Raw genomic sequence first — 26,209 nt, forward strand, 5'->3', positions numbered from 1 at the left:
AATTTTGCTTGAAAATTATATTTTCAGAAAATCAGATATAATGATACAATTGAAGTGATTTTCATTGGTTCAGAAATGTGTTTGCCAAGATTAAAGATAAAATTCTTTTAGTCTTGACTGTTATATCTTATATATATTATGATGTAGGATAATAGTGTCCATGCGTAAAGTTGATGCGAACGTTCCATAAGAGGGAAAATAATTTCTGCGAACACAGACCTAAAATACGTTGAAATACACAGGCCTAAAATACGTTGAAATACACAGGCCTAAAATACGTTGAAATACACAGGCCTAAAATACGTTGAAATACACAGACCTAAAATACGCTGAAATACACAGGCCTAAAATACGTTGAAATACACAGGCCTAAAATACGTTGAAATACACAGGCCTAAAATACGCTGAAATACACAGACCTAAAATACGTTGAAATACACAGACCTAAAATACATTGAAATACACAGGCCTAAATTTAAATACGTTGAAGTGCTTGATATCAACCTTCCGTTGTCAGCTGCGTATTGATTAGAACGTTTACCCTATATTAGACGTAAATCAGACCTTTAGTAAATTATGTCTCTGACTTTTCGTGAGGTGCAATCAAGTTATTTTATGAACTGTATGCATGGCATTTTTCCTCACAAATTTATGGCGGTGTCATAGCCCTCTTAAATTGTCTTTAAAAATTACACAGTATTTTATAGTCGCGTCAACAGTTACATGTGTCTTAACATTATTGAGAAACAACTCTCTTAATATTTATACAAACTATTGGGTGCATACAATAGTTAATGTAAATTCTTTTTATTCCCCATTCATTCCAGAAATTGTGTACCTTGTTATCCCTTCATGATTTAATGAATTGAAATTGATGTAATTAGGCCTTGATAATACCAATAAATAAATAATTTATTTGTTCATACAGTTGCTGCCAGCACGAAGATCAATAACCGCGTACTGAAGAACAATATTCTTCACGGCGTCCATATGAAAACTTTCTAGTTAGAGTATCGTAAAAATAAATGTTTGCCGTCCCCATTTCTGCAATTTATTCTCCCCCCATCGCATATCCTACAAATATTTAACCATGTTCCGAGGTAGACAATATACTAACATTGAACTTTAACATACATCAGAGTTAGATTACTCTCACTGCCCTCGAGTGCGCTGGGAAAAATCTTGATATACATAAGGACAATCCTTCAGATTCCTTTATCTTCAAAATACTGATAGGCAAGATAGGCAGCTTTGTTTTGTTGTTATTATGCAAGGAACGATAAACTACGCCAGTTGATCGATTGTTTGGTTTCCGTTGTGTCATAACTTCACGATTCTATGTTCTCAACTAGTTTCTATAATGAAAACCGGTGATTTGCGCTAACAAAGTTCAATGAGTTAGTTTGAGTTCTATTCATTTGTATGAAATATTTCAATCTCATTCGAAGCTGTAAAGCTCAGATTTTCAATTTAAAACATGTGATATAGATGAGATTTTGACAAATAATATTCATATCATGCGTGCGTCGTATCGTTTAGCTAACTTGTGTTTGTGAATTAAAGGTCACAGTTTATTTAAAAAATTATTTTATAATATTATATATCTACTCACGGGTATTTCTATAGCATAGCAGTGGGTGAACCAATGCCACGTATCGACACATTGAGGAAAAGTTGTTAGCAAAAGTTCGAAAATTGTCTTGGGTACGATGAACAGTACTGCAAAAAAAACACTCGGCAGTAGCTTGTAGATTTGAGATTTAATACAAATTACGCTGTGGCTGTTTCTACTTTCTATGAACTTCAGGTCGTCGTCAAAACCGGAACAGAATATTGTTCATCAGTTAAATTGATCGCAAGTGTCCACATTCAAGACTGGATTTATGATAGCATGGCCAAGATGGACGTCGAAGCAACGCTCAACAGACTGGGCGGCTTCGGAAGATCGCATTTGTTGATAGTAGCGCTGTGCTACCTCACCGCCTTCTTCGGGGGAATGCCCGTGGTGCAGGATCCGTTCGTGAACTACACTCCTGCCCATAGGTAGTACGTTCACTATTACACTGTGTATAGGTAGTAAGTTTACTCCTAAACTCCTGCGCATAGGTAGTATGTTTACTTATACACAATTGCGCATAGGTAGTATGTTTACTCCTACACTCCTTCACATAGAAAATATTTTTACTCTTACTTTTCAGGAATGTTTATAGGTGTTTACTCATACACCCCTGGTATAGTTAGTGTGTTTTTTCCTCATACATCTCTGGTATAGTTAGTGTGTTTACTCCTCATACACTCTTGGTATAGGTAGTGTTTACTCCTCCTACACTCCTGGCATAGGCAGAGTGCTTACTTCTCCTACATTCCTGGCGCAGGTCCTATCCTACCTCCTCCTACACTCCTGGCATAGGTGGTATGTTTATTCATCCTCTACTCCTGGTATGGTTAGAGTATTTACTTTACCTTATGATCTTATGATGAGTTTGGGACTTCTCAGTCCATGGTCATGCTGATGCTCCGCCTTCGTCGTCCTCCGTCTCCAAGTCGTCGATCGGCAGGTCAACCCGCCCTCGGGTCCAGGATGTAAAGTTGGACGTGTTCCGTCTATTTGCCCTAATCTGGGCCAGCTGATGCAAGATGCTGTTGCTTGTCAATTGCGTAGGGTAGTTTCCCATATCTGAACAATCTAGGATCTTATTCAGAAACTTATACAGTTGTCTCATGAAAGTCGCTATGGTAAACTCCCCCACTCTCAAGACCTTTGGTAAGGCGTTAAACAGCCTTGGTCCCACCACGGAGAGTCTGTACTCTGGCCGCGGCAGGGTTATTTAATGGGGGAATCCTGTACAGTCTCACCCTCCTTTCGTTGTAATATGTACATCACAATTTTGGAGGCCTCACATTCGAAGTTGGGAGCCAGTCCAGTTATCATCTTTCAAGTGTACAGTACGATATACCTCTCTCTTCTCTCCAGTGAGTTCAGTCCCAGGAGTTTCAGCCTTTCCCAGTAGTTCAGGTCCAGCTCCCTCATGCCGCTGATCCTGTACGTAAAGGTCCGCTGCACTGCCTCCAGTTTCCGCACTGCACCCGCCCTGAGCGGCACCCACAGCTGAAAGCAGTATTAATGATTTGGGAGCACTAGGGCTCTGAAGAGTAGTCATTGGCGCTGCTACTCTTGTTCGAAATGTCCGCCAGATCTACTCCATCCTTTGTCTGCCTCGCGCAACTACTTCCTCGTTGTGGTCATCGAAAGTGGCGTCAGTAAACATCTACACTGCGAGATCTCGAACAGGTTGCTTCTCTTCAATTTCTGTGCCACCCGATGCCAAGTAGCGATATGGCATCCGGGTCTCTGTGCCAACTCTGTATCTCATTACTCCGAACTTGGTGACGTTGAATTGTGAATTGCACATTATTCACTATGGCCCAATCAAAAATTGTCGATAAGTCATCCTGTAACCTCTCGCATCTCGCAGTCTAGGTGCTCTGTGATCTTCATCGGCACTCATGTATCGTTCGCAAATAACGATGTAGATGCGTGGGTAAGCTCAGAGTCGATATCGGCGATGTGGATGAGGAAGAGGATCGGTCCATGCACCGAGCCTTGTGGCACTCCGCTTATCACCCTCGCTTCTGTCGATTTCGAGTCTCCAATTGCGACAGCTTGTACTTTATTTGTGAGGAAGTTGATCCACCCTAACAGACTTTTTCCAACACCAAATAGTCTCAGCTTTCTGAAGAGTACCCCATGATCTACTTTGTCAAAAGCTTTAGCAAAGTCCAGGTATACTATATCCACGCCAGCTCTCTCCTCCAGTAGGGCCATAAGGCGGTGATGGCGTTCCAGTAACTGTGACAAACAGAAACGATTTCACCGGAAACCATGTTGTCCATTATTACATAGTTCAGACTCTTCCATATACTGGACAGGCCTCTTGGCCACTACCTTCTCAAAAACCTTGATCACTTGTGAGGTCAAGTTCACCGGTTGGTAATTTTGAGGTCGTTTCCTCGGGCTTCCTGTGTGGATTGGCGTTATCAGTCCCACTTTGAGACCCCCAGGAATAATTCCCTCCATCATCGTGGCTTTCCAAAGCATTGTGAGCGGAGCCTTCAGAGTACAGAGAACACACTTCTTCACCAACACTGCTGGAAGTGCGTCTGGTCACGGTGCTGAGAACGTCACCCGTTCGTTGACACTTATTTTCATATCTTTTGGTCTAAACTCGTTGTTCTCCAACCTCCTCCAACCTGACAGCTCATGGAGAACTTTGATTTCATTCTCCTCCCTTGAGTACCGGGGGTTACTAAAGACTGCTTTAAACTGCGATCCCGATAACTCCCTGGTCATCTCCGACAAGGACATCGTTATCTTTTAGCGGGCCCGGTTCTCTCTGATGACCTCTGAAAAATACTTCCGAATCTCCTGATGACCTCAACTACTCGTTTATCGGCAGCTTGTTCTTCTAATCCTGTGCGAGTCTTGCAAACTGAGTTCGATTTCCTTGTGCAAATCTACTAGTCTCTGTCTCAATCAGATCACTAGTGGATTCAGCTTTTTGTTTGTTCAATCGTGTGCGTTTTCTCATGAGGATTAGTCATTCTTCCGGAATACTGAAGACTTTCGGCCCCGTTTCTCTCGGGGTGTGACGCACACGTAACTGTGCTAGTTTTTCCCATAGCTTTGTGTAAATTTCCTCTGCATTCATCTCGCGATACTCTTCTCTTCAATCAGTTTCTTCCAGTTCGTTGCAAATTGCCTCCCAATCCGTTATTCGATGGTGAAAGTTGAGTCCTGCTAGTCCGTTTTGGGCAATAGCCGTGGGCTGGGTAACAGTTGCAATTAATTGTCGTATTCAACATCACAAGGCGGTAGTCTGACAGTGAGGTTTCTTAAACCAGAACGTAAACCACCATTCTCACATTATTGGTAAATTGAGATCGAGGATATTGTGTTCCCTTGTCGGCAACTGTACCTGCTGACTGAGCAAATTTTCCGCGGCAAACATCACTAGTTTAGCTTCTTGACTTCAGTCGCGATCACCAACCTCCATGCCACCCAGACTTGTCCAACTGATAAGTGGGAGATTGGAGTCCCCCCCCCATTATCAGACTGGTGAGTGGTTTACCCAGTACAGCCACCCTGGTTTCAGTTTCCTTCAGGGTTTTGTTGAAATTTTCCATTGGGCAAGCAGGCGGCCTATGGACTATGGCTACGTAGAGGTCAAGTTATTTTATGTGGAGTAAACCGATCTGCCAGGCGTCCCTAAGCAAGCAGCTTCTTCATCTGGAGTTGCATTAGTTCCAACTGATACATTTGGTGTTAAAGAATTTAGTCCTTTATGTCTAAAGAAGCTCCGGAGTAACCGCTCGCCCCCCCTCCCCGCGTGCTTCTCTGTTCCATATACACATCGGCTACTTACTGGAGTAGCTAAGTCGTTTATCCTTCGCCATTGACTCCGCTCATTTCCACTCCGTACATCACCGCTCCTACCAACGTTATTTCTCTCAGCGTTGCTCTGTCTTCCCTGAGCGCGAGGGTCGGCTGTGATGTGGCCATCGCTATTTACTGTGAAAGCATAACATTGGTACTCTCTCTATTGACACTTTTTCGGCTTTTTTTCTTGATTTGATAAGCTAGAAACGATAGTTTTCATTGTTGCAATCCTTTCTTTTTATGATGCTCCAGCACGGCGTATAACGATGATAGAAATGGCAATCCTTACCTTCTTTGCACGCTCTTTGATGACCGCTTCCACAGTCAAATAATTTATAACACATCCTAGGGTGTGAGAATGTGCATCCTTCACCATTCTTCCCGTATTTGCATTTATTTTTAAGCTATTTCCAGCAAACACATTTCCTCACTTGCCGCCAGCATGAGGGTAAAGAAGGTACTTCTTGGAATGAGGGTAAGGTTAGAAAAGATAATGTCAAACCTTTCCTACACTTCTGGCATAGGTAGTGTGTTTACTACTCCTACACTCCTGGTATAGGTAGTGTATTTACTCTCTTACACTCGTAGTATAGGTAATGTGTTCACTCCTTAACTTCTGGTTTGGATTGTGTGTTTACTCTTCCTACTTGTGTGTTTACACTTCCTACTGCAACCGTAAGGCGTCCGAAAACTGACTTCAAAACTCGACTGGTAGTGAAGGTGGTGAACGATAGTGAAGGTAGTGAACAAAGTGAATGTGGTAAACGATAGTTAAGGGGTTAATGACAGTGAAGGTGGTGAACGAGAGTGAAGGTGGTGAACGAGAGTGAAGGTGGTGAACGAGAGTGAAGGAGGTGAAAGGTAGTGAAGGTAGTGAACGAATGTGCATTGAAGATGATGAACAATAGTGCAGTGAAGGTTATGAGCGACAGTGTGGTAGTGATTGTGATGAACGATAGTGCAGTGAATGTGATGAACGACAGTGCAGTGAGTGTGATGAACAGTAGAGCAGGAAAGGTGATGAACGATGGTGGAATGACGGTGCAAATCAATTAGCGAATGCGTTGTATGTAAGTGAAGTTAATAATTTTGTAAAAAAACAGAACATTATTCAAACTAAAAAATTAAGAATTATGAGTCATAGACTTCTTAGTGACACTTCACTAATTAAGAATCGCATAGAAAACTGTTCCAATTGAGAATGTTTTTCCGTTGTTAGCTTTTGGTAATAGTAAAGGATGTTTGACTTTCGTGGCAGATGCTACGTGCCGTCATGCGACTCCTCGAACACGACTTACGAAGACGACTTCCTCAACTTCACCACTCCTTCAGAAGACAACGAGTGGGACAAATGTGAATACCACTCACCACTCACCAACGAGACGAGTGCCTTTAATGTGCGGGACTGGGGCATCTTATGGTCAATGTTGTCCGTAAAATAATTTGCGAAATGAATTATGTGAACCGCTCCACAATATGATGCAATTGTGAACCTCACCTGAAAATATTGAAATTTTTTAAACCTTGTTTAAATAACCGAAGGTACATTGTTCAACGCCTATTATCAGGCAATACACTGTCATCACAATATCAAGCAGTTTCATCCCAAATCACAGCGACCTGAACATTTTATAAAATACTTGTAGGCCTTGAACGCAAAACCGAACGTTCATCTGTTGTTTTTTCTGCAAATTAACGGCTTACATATTAAAACATAATTGTTATTATGAGAATTTGTAATTGATCTTTTTGAGCTTCAGGCATTACTTTTTTACTGCAACGTATTTATCAAGTATTTTCTGCTCCTGCACCCCTTAATCACATCTCCATTTTTTCAAGCATCCTGTGGTTCTAATGATAGCCAAATAAATCCAGATATTTTTATCTATAATTTTTTAAATTATTATCTTTCAACACGTAAGCTTAAAAAATCGTTAGGAATTGCATATTAAAGAAAATTTGTAACTGATTATTTAACCTGATGAGGAGATTTATGGAGTACAGTTGGCGTTTGAAGATTTAGTAAATGAAATACTTAAAACTTCAGAATTGATAATTCGTAACTTCGAGTTACAAATTGATGGAAAAGTATCTTTTGCTGAAGTTAAACAGAAATTCAAAAGCTTGGAGTCAAGTTTAGCTTCAATTAACGATGTGAAATTTAATAAAATAACAGAACAAATCATGGAGTTACGAGCAGAGTCAGTTTTGCTGACATAAATGAAAGATATTATTAATAAGATGATAGATATTAAAAACAAACTTCATGAGTTTTGATGAGATATTACATCAAATCAGGATTAAATTAATACACTTAAATTGATGCTAAAAATGAAACTGATAAAAACTTAGAGCTGAGCAAAACATTAACTGATCGTATAAATAATCTTGTAGCTTCTCGAGTTTGGGAGAGTCTGTGGGGTTTAGAAGTTTTACTTTATTAAAGTGACTGGTGTCAATATATTTTGAACAGAAATTAAAAGTACACCCATATCACATCTAAGAGGTCCTCCAGGTATTGGCTTTCAGTGCCTTGACGCAGAACAAAAATTTTGATCTGAATAATCAAAGGCATAGAAATATCTCTTGTCCAATTGAGGATGAGGATGCCGGATGTAAGACTTATTTCGATGGGAAGTTGCATAAGTCTCAAATGTTCCTGTAAAGGATTAAAAAATGATCAATAAAAAAATTAATGTAGTGGGAAAAGGTGTCAGGGTGCATATAAATTTTCTCGAGAAAGAATTGCCTGCAGCAAAATCAATAGTGGAAACTCTTGATGGAGAAGAAACTCAGGAAATGACAGATCATGACAAAAAAGTAACTCAAGAAATTATCGAAGTGCAAACAGAATTGGAAAATCTTGGTATAAAAGTAACTCAGAAAATGACTGATGTAAGATCTAAATAAAAAAAATAAAGAATAATATGAAATCCATCGACAAAAAGTATCATCATTAGCAGCAATCCGAGTTTAATTTTAAAGGCAAATATTGATGGTGTTGAAACACGGGAAGATGACATATATGAATAAGGTAGCAGAAGTAGTAAGAGAACATGATGAGTTTTCTGAGCGACTTGCAAAAGTTGAGGAAAGAATCAATATGGGAACAGATGTTCACTGAAGAACTCATCTGTGATTTTGGGAAAAATAAATAATAAACTACGTTAATAAATTAATCATATGCATTAATAATTTTGCTTAATGAAAATGAGAGGCATTGCACAATATGAAATAATTGACAAACAAAAGTTTTACAATTAACTCTACTTATTGTATAAATGGTTTGGATAAGAAAAGTCATTTCATCTAATTACGTGTGATGAACCATTATAATTATTAGGAAATATAGAGTGATTCATGATGGAAGTGAATCGAGATTAATTGAGGGTAGTTGATACATACGCTATTGTCATTCGAGGCAGCTAGCTTGCGCGGAGAAAAAAGTTTGATGAAATTTCTTATAAAAATGGATGTCGCAATAGCAGATGTCAAAAGACAGGTGATTAAATTCTTAAAATATTAGTAGCTGCATATTGATGTTAGTAATATCCTCCATGATATTCACCATCTATCCACTGAAATAAATCATATTATAATTCGAGTGAACGAATTAGAACAAAAATTGGAAAGGATTCTAGAAATGCCCAATAAGGATGCCCAAATTATCGTCGTGGATGCCCAATAAGTGGAAAGACGATAATAAAAATAAACAGAAGAACCATTTTGTATTTCCATCTCCAAGTCTGAGGTTTAGCTATTGGAGAACTTTAGTTGCTATTGGAGAACTTCATTGATTTCAACAATCTTTTCCTATATTGCAAGTCATAAGCCTGAACATAAGTTGTTATCGAACGCTTTCGATAAGGGATATAATAAATCTGAACTCATTTATTATTTTCTGTTGGCAATGACAATATTGATGAATATCTTGAAAACTTACCTAAACGACGCCAAAAAATGTACAATCGAATAGTTTTAGAATACTTCTTATATGACTGATCCCAGTGATATAGATCTTAGGAAGAAGAATTTGTTCATTTTTGATGATATTGATATGGAAAAGAAGCAAAACTCTGCCAATAGTTCTTACCCACGAGGAAGAAATCATAACTGTAGTTCAATTTATTTAACCCCAAAATTATCAAACATTATACCAAGACAAACCATTAGAACGAATTCAAATTTATTCATTCTATTCGAGTTACCTTTCATCGATAGGAAGAATATTCACAGTGATTACATTGCTTGTGATATGCCCTTTGCAGAGTTTCAAAAACTGTGCAATGAAACGTACAGAGCACCATATAGTTTGGTGTTGATCAATAAAGATGAGCACCCAGGTTCTGGAAAGTATTTCAAAAATTTAAGTCAATTCTACATTCCAAATAAGTATCTTCCATCAAGACACTTGCTCAAGCCCTGAGTTCACGGTCAAAAGAGCACATGGTCGACCGTGGTTACATGGTGGTATGCAAAAATTAGATGGTCAAGATTCGGGGTAAGATTGTGGGTAAATGGTAAGGATTTTGTTCGGAAGACATTGCTCAAATTTTTGGTGATCATGATTTGAAATAAAATTGTGGGTAATTGACCAGGTTTCATTCGAGGGTAATTGGTCAATTTTTATGGTCAAGATTCGAAATAAGATTGTGAGTAAATGATCGGTAACCTATTATTTAAGCTGTTTATAGAAACTGTGGTGATGATGTATTCACTTCTGTAACTACTTACATAGTATTATTTAGGAATAAAGTTCGGCTTAAAGTTTACTATGAAATGAGGTTATACTGTATGTTGGAGTTTTAACATTGATGTCTTCGGCATCCAGTCAAACTAAGGATAAGTCTAGAGTATATCCGAGGCCGTTCTCTACTCTGACTCTGAATTAGCTTTACTGCCCTGTGTGACATGGATAGAGCAAAGGGTTACACTGACATCGGTTCTCGCCCACGATTGAGGTTTCCGGGTCTAGGCAGAGCTCATATAACATAACATAACATAACATAGTGATGTCGGCTCTGAAGTGTAGGCCTGATGTGGCCTGTCGCCGATTCTTTTCCATTTCGTGAAACATACGACTGAGTTGAGTTGAGTATAGTAAAGTTCCCTCGAAAATTAAGGCTGGAAAAACAGCTGAGCTGCAGCTGGCGAGGGAAACACAGAGCAACACAGATCTTGCATATAGACTTTCTACCAAGCTAAAAAGTCACCATCGGCTTGGATTAGGGAAGGTTAATACAAAGATATGTTTACGGATATATCGCAATCAAGGCAATTATCTTCTAACATGGAAGATACTAATGAGGAATTATCTAAGGTTGAATGGTATTAAACTTCACCACCTGACAGTAACCTCTAAAATCAATCATGTTCATTGCATAAAAAAACTTCAATGCTGATTACATTACCAAATATTTCTAAACAGAGATCTGCGTAAATTTCCTCTGCTTCATTAGTTTTATATCATATTCTTCTCAGTATGCATCAAGACCCATCCAAATACTGGCGTCTCTATGGCGGGACGAGAAGGACGAGGCGCGGTCTGGGGGCGCGACGTGCGAGGCCGACCACTTCGCTGTTGCTGACGTGCGAAGCTGCGACCACGGCTGGGTGTACGACCACGAGCTCTTCCAGACCTCCACTACTATGGACGTGAGAACGACGTGACACTGGGCATGACGCGACAATGTGCGTGAGAATGACGTGACAGTGGGCATGACGTGACAATGTGTTTGAGAACTGCGTGAGAGTGGACGTGACAATGTGCCTAGAACGACGTGACACTGGGAATGACGTGACAATGTGCGTGAGAGTGGATGTGGCACTGTGCCAGGGAATGACGGGGCGATGGACGTGACAATGAAAGTGAGAGTGACGGGACAATTGGACGTGAAATAGAGTGGTGATAGATAATGGATAGGGTGATAATGGGCGTAGGAATGACTTGTCAATAGGCGTGACTATAGCTCAATTGCACTGCATTTTTCAACAATTCTCATTGGGCTTTTTGACGTTTTAAGTAAGGACCGCGAATGATTCTGGTCTGTACACTTCATAGGTTCTTCCGCACAAAATAATTCATGATTAGCATAACGGTACGACATCGCAAGCGTCGTGATACGTGCGCCCGACGTGTTCAGAGCATTAGTCAAGGGGAGCGTCTGGGTCCCAGAAATACTTTTTTATTTACCAACGGATCACTTTGAAACTTGGTACACATATGTAAACATAAATCTAAGATTTTTTGGTCGTATAAATTTTTCGAAAAAATGAATGAAAACGTGAAATTCTGAAAAAACGGCCAGGAAGGGGGTACTGTTGAAAATTATCTTCTCCTAGGATTTTCAAGCTACAACATCGAGACGCATATTATTCGATGCGTAAGAATCCTATCTATCGATTCGTCATAGCTTCTTTTGAAATTCAAATTTTTGCGGGTGTGGGGGCAATTTTCGTAAAATTTTCGAAAATTTTTTTATTTCCCATTTTTCCCCCCACTTTTTTCGAAATATTTTCAAAACTATAACAAAATTGAGAAAAAGCTACGACCAATCTTTAGATCTTTTATCTGCGAATCGAATGGTATATCTCTCATTGCTGTAGCTTCAAAACTATAGCTTCTGTCAAGGATGGTGAGCATAAACCATACCCCACGACTGCTGAAGGGTTACTGGAGCGGAAATTGTGAAGACTAGCTATTTAAGGTGCACTGAGGCATTTACTCCCTAGCGATCTCCACCAACCCTTGCCCTTTCGCGATCTGTCGTGAACGCGTAAATCCACGTACAGAGATGATTTTGGGACCGATGGGTAGGTCAGAATGTCAGCTTTAAAATGAGATGAAAAACCGGAAAGGCCAAAATAGTCGATTTTGGACCCAGACGCTCCCTTAATCCTTTGGGTTTACCCCGACATTATTAGATTACCATAAGAATATGTGAACACATTACATTATTGCGCGTTTACCACAACATTATGGCCTGAATATTATAATTGATTAATGCTGACATAATAATAAGTGCCAGTATGCGGACATAAAAATAGCTATTACGAGATCACGCTGCAGTTTGACTTGGTGTGCGACAAGTCCTTCCTGACGTCCATGACGTCGTCCGCCTACAACGCCGGCATGCTGCTGGGGGCCATCACCAGCGGCGTCATGGCGGACAGGCTCGGCAGGAGAGTGAGTTATTGGTCTGAGATCTGGCACACAAAGAATTATTAATATGAAATACTAGCTGGTTAGCCTCACTTTGCTAGGATTCGTTAATCCCTATAATCCCGTAGTACAGAATGCAGTAAATAGTATTCATGCTGAATGTTACTAATTGAAGAAAGAACCGTTCTATACCGCAGTTCACAATAAGTATAGAACTCTCGTTTGATTCAAGTTTTAAAGTAGGAAAGAATTTAATTTTTTTCAAGTTAAATTTAAATATTCTAATTTAAAAATTGAATCGTAATTTGTTGATCCAATCCTTTCCTCTCGACACGCAAATTATCGTTGGTAGTCACTCGAAGAGCCTTTTTATATGTGGTGTCAGGCTTCAAAAACAAACTTTGACCAAGTTGGATGTAATTGGGTAAATATGGTTGTAGTTACTGTTATGGTTTGATTTATTGTACCATCCTTTTTATGGAATATGAATTAGTTTATGAGGCAAATAGAACGTCCGACGACGAACTATTAATGACCCTGATAAGCGACCATCAATATTAAATTTGCTATAAAATGATCCTTCTTTAAGAGCTACGATTATAAAAAAATCCCGACATTAGCGCGTAACTCTCTCGGTTCGTTATGTAAAATACAGAGTTATTCTTAATGATGAACCCTAGTGAATAAATTCGTATGCATAATCAATAATTTATTATTATAATTTATACACCAATGGAAAGAGAAAGATTCAAAATTTTCTTTCACATATTTCAAATGTTAATTCTAAACACGTCGAGCTGCCGATTCTTTCATATTCATTCTTAAATGAATTGAAATTTATTTGATTGGCTCCATCATTTAGAATAACCCTGCAATATACTGAAGAATAAGCTAAAGTTGGCGTGTAGTTGTCTTACATGTTGTCGCTGGTGCTGCTGGTGGCGGGGAGCTCGCTGGGGGCGGCATCCACAGGCCCCGTGATGCTCATCCTATTGAGGCTACCCACAGGCTTCGGTGCTGTCGCCGTCTACCAAATTATATTCGTTCTTTGTACGTATAACTTTACTTTTTAATTTATTTAATATACTTATGAAAAATGAAATCGATAGAAATAAATAAGACAATTATATGAAACCTCGCTTTAATTTTGAAAACTGTTAATTTTATGTCACGCGAAAGATCATCATCGGGCTGACGATTTCAAGCTTGCAAGCGTATTTTATGTTGTACATTAACTAATGAGAATAATATAATGAATATCAGTCGATAGGACGTGAACAATGCTATAATATGAATACATATGACAATACAGTTGATGAACATCTAGGTTTACTCGGCTGTTTCACACTTAATGATGAATAAATATGGAAAGGTAGACCAATACCAACAGTGGGTGAAAAGACACAAGCAGGTAGGTGTACATGACCAGCAGGTGCTGAGTACGTGCCCCAGGAGCTAAGTACTTGCTTCATCAAGAGCTGAGAACGTGCCTCAGGAGCTACCGAGTACATGCCCCAGCAGGTGCTGAGTATATGCCCCTGTAGGTAGTGAGTACATGTCCCAGCGGTTCTGAGTACACGCTTCAGCAGGTGCTGAGTAAATGCCCCAGCACCCGTTGAGTACGTGCCCCAGGAGCTACCGTGTACATGCCCCAGCAAGTGCTAATTACATGCCCCAGTATGTGACAAGTACATGCCCCAGCAGGTGCTGAATACATGCCTCAGCAGCACCGCAGCGTCGTAGGGCTGCTCTTCAACGTAAGCTTCGCTCTGGGCGAGGCGACCGTCGGCGTCTACGCCATCTTCATCCGGCGCTGGCGGATGCTGCAGCTCACCATATCCCTGCCCATGTTTGTTCTGGGCATCAGCTACTGGTGAGGCTTTGTATATATTGCTCCTGTCATGATGCCATATCCCTGCTCATGTTTGTTCTGGGTATCAGCTACTGGTGAGGCTTTTTATATATTGCTCCTGGCATGATACTTTATCCCTGCCTGTGTTTTTTTCTGGGTTTCAGTTCAGTAGTGGTCGAGAGCGGACGCACGTATTCGTGATCCCAAATTTTTACCTTTTACTGTGCCGGTTTGGAACTCTTCGCATTTTTTAAGATCTGTGTCAGTGAAAGACCGAATTTCAGTGAAGTCAGTAAAAGAGAGTGCGAATAGAAAAACAAGCCTATAGTATAAGTGTTTTCATCCTAAATAACGCTGGCGTTAGAGTCAGTGAGGTAAACTTGTTGCAGCAAGTGAAGGTAACATCTGCACTGCCTTACCAACAAAGGACAATACTGCCTTTGTTTCTTGTCCAAGCACCTCCTACTTCTTCCCTGAACACTTTACCGCCGCTTTCTGAAAGCTGCTTACTCTCAAGTCGGTAATCGAGTTTTTGCAGCACTGGAAATTCGAACAATTTTTATTCAACTTGATTCAGTTTTTAAATTGTGTTTTTTTGCTCATGCATTTCATGATGGCTGGACAGCGAGGAAAAAGATTAATTGAAAAGGCCTCCAGTCCTGTTAAACCGTTTGCGAAGATCAAATCACAGAATGAACTAGGGGATATTCGTAAATTTTGCAAGCTGGTATCGCTCAACGTCGATGACGCTGCAGTTAGTGGCCTGTGATAGTTGCGGGGAAACCATCTGCAACAGTTCTGCAAAGTTGAGCAAGACAGATTGCTCAGTTATTCGCAGAAACGCGATAATTCGCTGGTATTGCCAGGACTGCCGAAAGGATGGTGGAAGAGAAGTGCCCTTCTATGTTCTCTGTCTTTAAGGGAGAAATGTAAGAAGCTCACAAGAAAGAGTTGATAAAGAGAGCCGAAATGAAGTAGAACCCCAATAAAGAGTTGAGCTTGCTACATAGGTAATTATACTCGTTGCGAAACGAGCTGGTGGAAATGAAAGCTCATCGACACAAAACAGAGAATAGAGATAACACAGAAGGTAAAGGCCGCAAAGAGGTCATCTCTGATCTGGCCAGAGAGAGCACTCGTGACTCGTGAGCTGCTGGATAGAGAGAGAAGAAGACTTAAGCATGTTGGTTTTGGCGTTTCCGAAAGCAATGATTCGGACGACGCTGCGTTTATTATTGATTGTTGTGCCAAGGCACTTAACGTCGTTGTGAATATAAAGGCATGCAAGAGGCTGCGAACAGAAGACACTACCACCTGTAGACCGCTGCTTGTAACTGTGCAGGATACAGCCCACAGGTCGGACATGAGCTTAAGTTTGAAAGAAAACTAAGTGAATTCGCATAGTTTAATTCAGTCTATGTTAAAAAGGATGCTACCTCTTTAGAAAGAGCAAATTTTTGCAAGAAATGGCAGGAGAGAATCAGGCCGAAAAATACGGAAACTCAGGTCAACCACTCTCACGGCGTCGAGACAACACCGGCCGCGCACGACCAGTCAGCGGAGCTGGAAGACAAGTAAGAAGTCATGTCTATAGATCCAATCCTAAAAATAATGTAAGAAGTAAACGCATGCATGTTAGCTTTGATCGCAAACGAGTGCATAGACATTATTTGTTTTACAGAAATACTCCCTAAAAAACACCGGGGGAAATTGCACCTGTTGAATTTCTGTGGCCAGGTTTTGATTGTTCTCATGTCTTGAATGAAGTGCAGTGCAGTTGAGGTGTAGCTCTGTGGGTTAGAACCTCTTGTGGGGCCAAGCAAGTTGAGTTATCTACAGAGAATAAATCAGCTAGAGAATCAGTGTGGTGCGCAATTTCTCTCAAAGGCAAAAGTAGCTTCCTCATAGGCGTCATAGCAGATTACCAAACATTTCCTCTGATAACGATGGAATACTACCTAGTCTTTTGCTGAGCATGACTTACCTTAGGTCACACACGTTGATCGTAGGTGATTTTAATCATCCAGAGCTAGAATGGATAGATGGATCCTCTCCAAGGGATGAGAATCACCCAGGATCCTTGTTCATGGAGTCTGTGAGAGACTCCTTCCTAGTCCAGCACGTTACTAAGCCAACCCATTATAGAAGTAAACAGACTCCCAATATTCTAGACCTAGTGTTTACTAGTGATGAATCAATATTAGATGAGCTTCGTCACGAGACTCCATTGGGCAAAAGCCATCACCAATAATTGATTTTCAGTATTAAGTGCTGTACAGAAAAGACGCGCCGGAAGCGTGAGTGTTTGAATTTAGCGAAAGGCAACTATGATAAACTCCGTGAAGCAGTGAATGTAGTGAATATTTCGAACTGTATCAAGGACTTGAATGTGGCTGAGTCATGGTCACTTCTCAAGGACACGGTTATGTCTGCAGTTGATGCGTGTATACCTAAAATTAAGCTTGGTGGAGCCAATAAGACTCAGTGGATGAACAGTACAGTTCTAGCTAAGCTGAAAACAAAGAAGGAAGCCTACCAGTGTTATTTACAGACTCGTAGCGATGCTGACTATAACCTATACGCAAGAGCTCGAAATCAAGCTAAAGAAAGCTGTCGCACCGCAGTAACAACCTCCGAAAAAAATATTGCCAAAAATGCAAAAAAGTAATGCCTTCTTTTTGTACGCTAGCTCGCAGTGCAAGACAAGGACGGTAATTCTGATTCGAAAGTAGATCAACGAAAGATATCCTCTGATGAGGGCAAGGCTAACATTCTTAATCGTTTTTTTTTCAGTAGCGTATTTACTGAAGAGGGCTTGAACAGTATTCCAGCTATTGAGAAACGCCCAGTCGGCTCTAAATTAACGAGTTTTGATATACAATAAAGAGAAGTTCTCAAGCGCTTGATGGCTCTAAATCCCAACCGGACTTTTCATGTGCACCGGACGGCTTCCAGCATTCCACCCCAGATTACTCAAAGAGCTAGCAACCGTCCTAGTCAGCCCTTTGATGTCTCAACAATGCGGCATCTCAACAAAAACAGCTATACTTTCTTACCTCCAAAACGAGCAGAGAGCGCGCGAAACACTGATACGACACTTCTCCGGACCAGACTGGGTGACCCACACTAGAGCAAAAAGTGCATATATAGACAGTCGCCATCTCATATATCCGAGTGTATAGTAAACAATTGCTACATGTTTTGTAGAGATTCTCACTACCGCAGGGTGGCGCCGGAGAGCGCGCGCTGGCTGATCACTCAAGGGCGTGAGCAGGAAGCTGAGATCCTCGTGCGAAAAATGGCCAAGTTTAACAAAATTTCAGATTTTGATATCGTCTACCTGGTAATAATGATTCTGATCTTAAAACATAACTTGTAAACGCCTAATCGCTTTATACAGAGAACAGCATTAACCCAGATGCACTTAAAAATCTGAAATATTTCGCAGCCATGTCGTTGTATTTAGTACACATGTAATTAACTAATGCGCATAAGACTAGAAAATCATCTTGCTTTCTTGATATTATATTATATTGTCGACATAATTAATTATTGATTCTTTAGATAAGTTGGCAAAAGTTGCTTTACTTTCGTGTTACGCATGATATAACGATTGACTGTTTCCTTGCAGCAAGAGAAGACCAATATGTCACCTGATGACGATAAACAAGAAAGCAAAAACGTCTTGAATTTACTGAAAACGCCAAATATGAGGACGCGCTCGTTGATCCTTTTCTATGCCTGGTAAGTTGGTTCTTACAGTATGTATTACAAACCTAAAATAAAAATTGAGTCACTAAAAATACATTCCCCAAAATATAATACCATAGCCTAACAAAACGCCCGTGCATGAACTGGGAGATTTGACGTTCATAAACTGTATTTAGTAGAAAAGCATTTTTCTTGAACTTTGTTTCTTCCCATCACTTTACTCTAAATGTTTATAACGGTAACTTATTATTGATTGACATAACGCACAATATAAGAAGTAATAGACATGAGTTACATTCTTCATTTTGATTTAAACGACAGATGAAGTTGAGCCACTTTTCTTGAAAACAATTATTGTTACCGGTTAGAAATGGAAGCGAGTAAATTCAATGATCCATACGGACGTCCGAAAAACACTGAATTTGGGAATTTTGGAACATTGAATAAAAAAAACAATGAATTATTAATTCAGGTTCACGACATCGATGGTCTACTACGGCATCTCCCAAAACGTTGGCAACCTCGAGGGAAACATTTTTGTCAATTTTATCGCCACGATGCTCATCGAAATTCCTGCAACTCTTCTTATTGCAATTGTTTTCGACAGGTGACATGTAATTTACTTTCTATTTAGAGACTTCATTTGTCTATAGGTTTTTGTTATGCAAAACTTATTGATCAATATACAATTATGATCTATACGCAAAGATTGTTACTACACGCCACTCATTAAATCTCCGCACAACGTCAGTTCGGTAGCTGCAGGTATTATTTTTCCGTCATTATTTGCTGATGGGCCACAGAGGTCATTATACACGGCATGCACATTGATATCCTCCTACCTCACCGTATTGAAAACTGATATGTATATCTTGAAATTGTCATTCTGAAAATAAGTCAAAATTCTGGAATTGTAAATTTTGTTTTGCTCAAAAACACACATTTATTTCTTAATCGATATTTTAATTTTTTCTTTTAATTTTCATCAGACTTGGTCACAAAGTGTGTCTAGTGGCGTCGGTTCTCATAGCCGGGGCTGGCTGCTTCAGTACTGCCTTCCTGCCTGCCGGTGAGATGAACTATGATATTTTATTAAGACTTAAATCAAGTTAAGGTGGAGTCAACTCATCGTCTGAGGCCAACCCTCGATCAGTGACCTAGTGGACTCAAAGTAACTAGGTCTGCTGGTAAACAAATGAGGTATCCTTGGTATTTGTTTCGGACGTAGCAGTCCCAGGCCATGATGGATCGCCGCATCTGATTATCGTTCATCCGCCCACATTTGGGCCACCTGATGCACGATGCTGTTGCTTGCTCCTCGCCGCTGATAGTGTTGCAGAGGAGGTCGATCTGAGATTGCACCCAGAAACACATCCAGTTGTCTCTTGAAGGTCTCCAGGGTGAACTCCCCCTTTCTTAGATCCTTTGGTATGACGTTAAACAGCCTCGGCCCTGCCACGGAAAGTGTGGGGGGATCTTGCAAAGTCTCCCCCTTGTCTCGTTGTGATATGTCTCAATCCTGAAGGTCCCGCTCTTAAGGTTTGGCGCCATTCCGGTTATCATTTTCCATGTATACAGAATGACATACCTCTCCCGTCTTCTCTGCAGTGAGTACAGACCCAGGCGCCTCAACCCCTCCCAGTAGTTCAACTCTTCCATCCCTCTGATCCTGGGAGTGAAGGTTTGCTGGACACCTTCCAGTTGCCGCACTGCGCCGAGTGTAAACGGGGTCCAGAGCTGGCAACAGTATTCAAGAATCGGTGGCTCTAAAAAGTTTAAAAAGTCAAGGGCTCTAAAAAGTGTGATCATCGGTTCCGCTTCTCTTGTTCTGAACGTCCGCCATATCCAACCCATCTGTCGCCTACCTCTTGCGGTTATTGCCGTTACGTGATCCCCAAAATTGACCTGAGTATTCATCAACACTCCTAGATCACGAACGAGTCGCTTCTCTTCGATTTCCGAGTTGTCAGGTGCTAGGTAGCGGTGCTCCATACCAGCTCTTCCGCTACCTCTGTATCTCAAAACCTCAAACTTGCTCCCGTTGAACTGCACGTTGTTCACTTGGGCCCAGTCATATATTGCAGAGGGGTCTTCTTGCAACCTCTCGCAGTCCCTCCTGTCCGTTATGATCATTAGTATCCTGGTGTCGTCCGCGAATGACGATGCAGAGGCGTGGTTCATATCCACATCTATGTCGGCGATGCGTATGAGGAAGATGATTGGGCCGCCGTTCCCTCTGGTACTCCACTCTTCACCCTAGCCTCGCTCGATCTCGAGCCTCATACAATGACAGCGTGTAGTCTTTCTGTTAGGAAGCTGTGGATCCATGCCAGCAATTCACCTCCGACCCCCAGCAATCTTAATTTTCTGAAGACCACTCCATGGTCAACTTTGTTAATCGCTTTCGTGAAGTCCAAATACACCACGTTCACCCCGGCCCCCTCCTCCAGCATGGCCAGGATTTGGTGGTGATGCTCTAGTAGCTGAGACAAACCGGAACGATTTCATCTAAAACCGTGTTGTTTTCTGTTGAAAAGGTCAGCCTCTTCCATGTACTGCACCAACCTTCTGGCAAGAACATTCTCAAATACTTTGATTACGCGTGATGTTAATGTAACCGGCCTGTAATTTTGGGGTTTGTCTCTCGCACCACCTTTGTAGATAGGGGTTATTAACCCTAATTTTAGGCCACTTGGAACACTTCCTTCTCTTAATGATGTTTTCCAGAGCAAAGTCAGAGGGATCTTTGTGCACAGACACATTTTTTCAGTAAACCTGCAGGGACCCCATCTGGCCCGGGAGCCGAATACATCGATAATTATTGGATTCTCCTCTCTGGACCCGGTGTTTCAAACTCAATGTTCGTCAACTCCCGCCCCCCCCTGGAAGTTCTTGAATGACTCCAATTTCGTTCTCTTGTCTTGAGTATCGGGGTTCGCTGAATACTTATTCAAATTGCGCTCCCAGAAGTTCGCGAATGCCCTCGTTATCTCCAACAAGGACACCGATTTGTATCCACATACTAATCCCAGACACTTTACACCTAAAACGTTTACAGCTTTCCAGTTTTACTAAGCAGTTATTCAATATCCATTCCCAAGTGCTTCTACATTTTGGAGAAACGAACTGGAATGGAGCTTAACCTTCCCACCCATTACTGCAGAGGCGTCCACCGTCATCGTGGTGCTAAGCCTCGCAGGGAAGTTCGGAGCAGCTGCAGCGTTCAGCGCGCTGTACGTGTACGCCAGTGAAGTGTTCCCTACGTCGCACCGCAGCACAGGGCTCGGCTGCTGTTCCATGTTTGCCAGAGTCGCCGGTGTCATAGCTCCTCTGGTCGACCTGCTGGTATTATACCTAAAATAATGATGCAAATAATGAACAGAATATTATTGTAGAAATAAGTACTATTCCTGAAATAATATTGTAGAATATCTACACAATATTTTAAGGGGACCGCCCTAGCTAAAATTTGAAAATTTTGAGTTTTTCTGTTTCTTATCTCATCTTAAAGGTTGTTTTCTTGCGCATCGAACGGTATAAGTATCGTCCCTGTACGTCGAAAAATGACTTTGTGACAGCTCCTCAAAGGGAGGCGGGTTTTAGGTCCCTTAACAAAACTCTACGAGGATAATATGGGGGAGAAGGGGGGGGAGGGGTGAAAAATGAGAAAAAAATGGGAAAAATAGAAAGAAACGCAATAAAAAAAACTAGATGGAAAATGAAAAAAGTGATGTTAGAGTCAATAGATATGGTCTTTACGAATCGATTGATACGTGTCTCGATGTTGTAGGATGATATTTGTGGGAGGAGATAGATTTTCTAAAGTACCCCTTTTTAGCCGTTTTCTATGAATTTCACGTTTTCTATCAATTTTTTCGAAAAATTCATAGGAGCAAAAATTTTTTTTTACATTTTACGTATGTATGTGAAGTTTCATGACAATCGGATAATAACTGTAGAAGTTTTCGTATGCTAGGGCGGTCCCCTTAATCGTTGGTGTAGTTTGGCAGAAGTTGTTCTTTATTGCAGGTTTCATTGAATACTAGAGTACTTCCCATTGAGAATTTTCTTATCGTTTTTCTCTATTCGGCGAATTAGGCTTTTGTTAGTAATTAAAAATTCAAATATCAGGTTTCCAAAAGACATTTTACTATAATTTACGGCATTTCGAGTGCAACTACATTCATTTTCAGGTGGAAAAAGAGTTTTGCAACACTTGAATTTGAAATTTCGAAATGATGCTAGTTCATACACAGGGTATTATGGATAGAGATTGCAATCAAAGCTTGAATTACGAGAACAGTTTTAACGTCCTTACAAATCCGTTAGTTTGCAAATTTATAGCTGGAGACTTCTGCTTGATGACGAGAGCCTCAACTATCGTCAGTCTTGAGGCGTGTGGAAAAATCGAGTTGATGCTGGTGTAGGTCTCTAACGTCGTATGAGTGAGGATCTCATTATGAGCCTTTTTCATGTGGTTTTAGGTCCTCCGGTCTGGAGGTGGCATGTTAGACGGCGGCTCAAAGTAATGCTGGTCAAACCAATGTAAATTACATTTTGGAAAAGTCTACAACCTTCTTTGTGGCATGAATATTTGTAAATAATATTGTTGTCTTATAATGGTCGTGATATTGGCATGGATTAATTATTTTTCATTATTTGATTCTTAAGTTTCGTGTTTTTATACTAAATCAGGAGATTGATTCGGTCAGTTGCGATTGAGCTTCTGATGATATTCAGCACAATTGATTGGAGGACTCTTTCATCTGTCTTATAGCCTCATAGTCATCTGGTTTTGGTAATAAATTTTCGTAATACTTACGTTGGATGTTGGTTCATCGTCCGTTTGACGTGCTCGATAGTTTAAAATTTCAGTATCGATAGTTTATTCGCATTACCGTTGTTTGCTAGAATAACTGGCAATATTTTTTAGCATATTATTTAATTTTGTATGATAATAGTATTAGTAAAAAACAATTAAGTAGTTTAAATTACAAAAATTATTAAGGTACATTCCATTTGCTTACAGGGAAAATTAAACCCCGCACTTCCTCTGCTCGTGTTTGGGATTCAGGCAGCGGTATCAGCCTTCTCCATGTTATTCCTACCGGAGACAACGGGCTGCCCCTTAACGCAGACTCTCAGTGAGAGTGAACAGCTTGGCTCGTGAGTCCGGTTTTACAGGAGCGGAGTTTAAGCTTAACTGGCTTTCATACAACTCATTATCTCTGTCCTAAATAATTGCTTTATTTATAGTGTATTGTGTATACTGTATTTATTACATGATTCTAGTGATTAAGGATAATGTGCATGCAGAACCCTGTATCTGGTTCTGTGTTTTCGGCAGAGGTCAGCCGTGTTGCTTCTTTCCCAGCTGCACGTCCTACGACCCGAGGTCTGAAGGAGAAGAGGAGGCAGAAGAAATTACGGAAGTTATTGCAGATAAATGCGGAGACGTCGTACAACTTGCCGCAAGGGATGAAAACGTTGCAGAACTTGCTGCAAAAGATGAAAACAACTTAGAACTTGCCGCCAAAGATGATAATGACGTAGAACTAGTTTCAAAAGATGATAACGACGTAGAACTTGCCGCCGCAAAAGATGATGCCAATGTAAATCCTGCCGCCAAAGATGAAAACGACGCGGAACGTGCCGCAAAAGATGATTACGTTATAGAACTTGGTGTAAAAGAAGAGAACGACTAAGAAATTAGCTTAACAAAAGATGAAGACGACGTGAAACCTGCCGAAGCAAAAAAGCGGGGATGCTGTAGAACTTTACGTAGCAAATATGAGGACGACGTAGAACTTGAGGTAGCAAATACAAAGACGACGTAAAACTTGACGTAACAAATATGAGGACGACGTAGAACTTGACTTAGTGAATTTGAGGACGACACAGAACTTAAAGTACCAAATATAAGGACGACACAGAACTTAAGGCAGCAAATGTGAGGACGACGTTGCACTTAACTGACACCAAGGCGCAGACATAGCAGGCTTCAGAGAGGATGGAAAGCATTCAACGTCTAGGAATAGACACTGAAATAAAAAAAAAAACGTAATTCTGAATACTAAAGTGACTTTATCCTCCATATATGAAGAATGCTTTGATTTGTGTTCAGACTTTAAACAGCAAAATTAGTTAATTCATAGTTTTCTGAAAGTTTGTTTCGTAGATGGTTTAATTCGTCTCCATTTGAACAAGTTTTAAAAGAGTCGTATATGAATCGAATTCTTAACCGACTATTACACATTATAAATTCTCTCATGATGTTTCCAGAAAGATTCTTTTTCTTAGCTATCACGTCACTTCAATTATATCAATTTATAGGAAAATTTCAGTTTTATCCTGAATGAATGCGTCGTGTGTCCCTTGACTCATGTAATGTTGATCTTCAATTGTTTTTCTTCTTCAACAAAGGACCAATCTTTTTTAAATTTAGTATTATAATTGAAGACTAAATATTTGATCGTGATGACATGATATTGTATAGATCAGATTTAGGTCGGAGTAAGAAGTGGCTATTTCACACCGAAGTAATCAGGCGAGCAAAAGTTCTCATGGGGGCGGGTAATATCCCGAAACTTTTATTCCTGTGAGCCACTGGCACAAGGACGCCCCAAGCTTGCCTAGCGCAAAAATTAGCGGCTATGGTTATACGAGTAAAATAAACATCGATTATAATCCGGTCACAGACCGAGCGAATTTGGGGGTGACCGTGGGGCGCGCGCATTTAGTCTCTGATAGCTCCTGTACGGATACGACCGAATCTTAGAAGTGCGTTAAAAAAGTGCCCCCTTCCATCCCTCTTATTATTGGCAATATGGAGGGGACATTTGAATCGCTGTACGCTATATGTATATATGCAGACTAGACGGATACAAAAAATGCATCACCGCCGCATAATTAAGCAAATGGCAAGGAAACACTAATTTGAATTGGAGATAATATTAGTTAATACTAACCCTACCTTTCCACATTACACACTTTTAAACTTTAAACGTTTAACCTCAACTTCCCACATTACTCACAACATTGTCCGCTTGAAGAAGAGGTCTGCTTGGATGCAAGAAGAAGAGTGTTTTTTTTTACCTGGGCCAAGCGATTACCCCCACATGCCTATTTTAAAGTGTCCGGAAATTAAATTGCTTGCTAAAGGACTGAATGAAAATAAAAACTTGAATTATTAAAAAATACGCTTGAATTGCTGCTAACAAAGATATATAAGTAACTAACTCGAGAAAAAATTGAGATATAATTGAGAATAATTCAATAGGCAAACGAGAACATAATTACCTTAAATGAAAAATCCACTTAAGAGGCTGAAGCCAAGTAAGGGTACGTACACAGTGAAAGCAGGTTTGCCCGCGCACCACAAGAATGAACATAGGATAATAATGTAAGTGTTCACAGTGAAAACCTGTACGAATAGGCTTCTGTATTCTATGGTTTCAGGCGCCAGCCTGATCAGGTAACCAGCACGCTGGCAATCTGCTTTCACTGTGTGCGTACCCTAATGCGCCGAGTTAAATTAGTAAGAAGGATTACCACAGTGAGATTATAAATTAAAGCATGCGGTTAATTGGAATTAGTAATCGTTGCGGAGAAGCAACTTTAAGGTTTTAATTTGAACAAACTTGGCCAATCAAGTGCAGGGATGCAATAAGTTTGATGAATCAGAGGAAATTTAGGGCAAGACTCGCTTGCAACACCGGCGGCTGTCAAGGCTCATCGATCGTCCCTTTACTAGATTAAAGGTAATGAGCGACGTTAACTCTTTCTTCACTTTAAGATAGATGGAAATTTTAAATATAAATTTTAACATCTTAATTTTCAAAAACTATCTATTAAATTTCTAATGTAATTACTGGTGTAATTTTCATACACCCATACATTTCTGTACATTAACGTTTATAAATAATTGAATCGAATGAAGCTATAATTAATTAATTAACACACTGGCGTTAAGCTATAATTGATTTAACCAACTGCTCAGATGTCAGAGTAGACGAGGATGTTAAGGTGCAGTAGTATGGACATATTA

General features: G+C 40.3%; 1 protein-coding gene across 1 annotated transcript; it reads left to right on the top strand.

The window, feature by feature from the left end:
* The first annotated feature begins 1,309 nt into the window (after nucleotides 1-1,309).
* LOC108666429 (organic cation transporter protein-like) lies at nucleotides 1,310-24,214 on the top strand. Its single transcript, XM_018153305.2, has 13 exons — nucleotides 1,310-2,043; nucleotides 6,696-6,834; nucleotides 10,919-11,092; nucleotides 12,507-12,623; nucleotides 13,508-13,649; nucleotides 14,304-14,472; nucleotides 17,677-17,794; nucleotides 18,083-18,195; nucleotides 18,635-18,769; nucleotides 19,152-19,231; nucleotides 21,326-21,507; nucleotides 23,192-23,328; nucleotides 23,510-24,214. Exons 1-13 carry the CDS (start codon nucleotides 1,892-1,894, stop codon nucleotides 23,865-23,867), a joined length of 2,016 nt encoding a protein of 671 aa, XP_018008794.2. The 5' UTR covers nucleotides 1,310-1,891; the 3' UTR covers nucleotides 23,868-24,214.
* Nucleotides 24,215-26,209: the final 1,995 nt, after the last annotated feature.

This window comes from Hyalella azteca, unplaced genomic scaffold, assembly GCF_000764305.2.
Source record: "Hyalella azteca isolate HAZT.00-mixed unplaced genomic scaffold, Hazt_2.0.2 contig16599, whole genome shotgun sequence".
In the NCBI taxonomy this organism is placed as follows: domain Eukaryota; kingdom Metazoa; phylum Arthropoda; class Malacostraca; order Amphipoda; family Hyalellidae; genus Hyalella; species Hyalella azteca.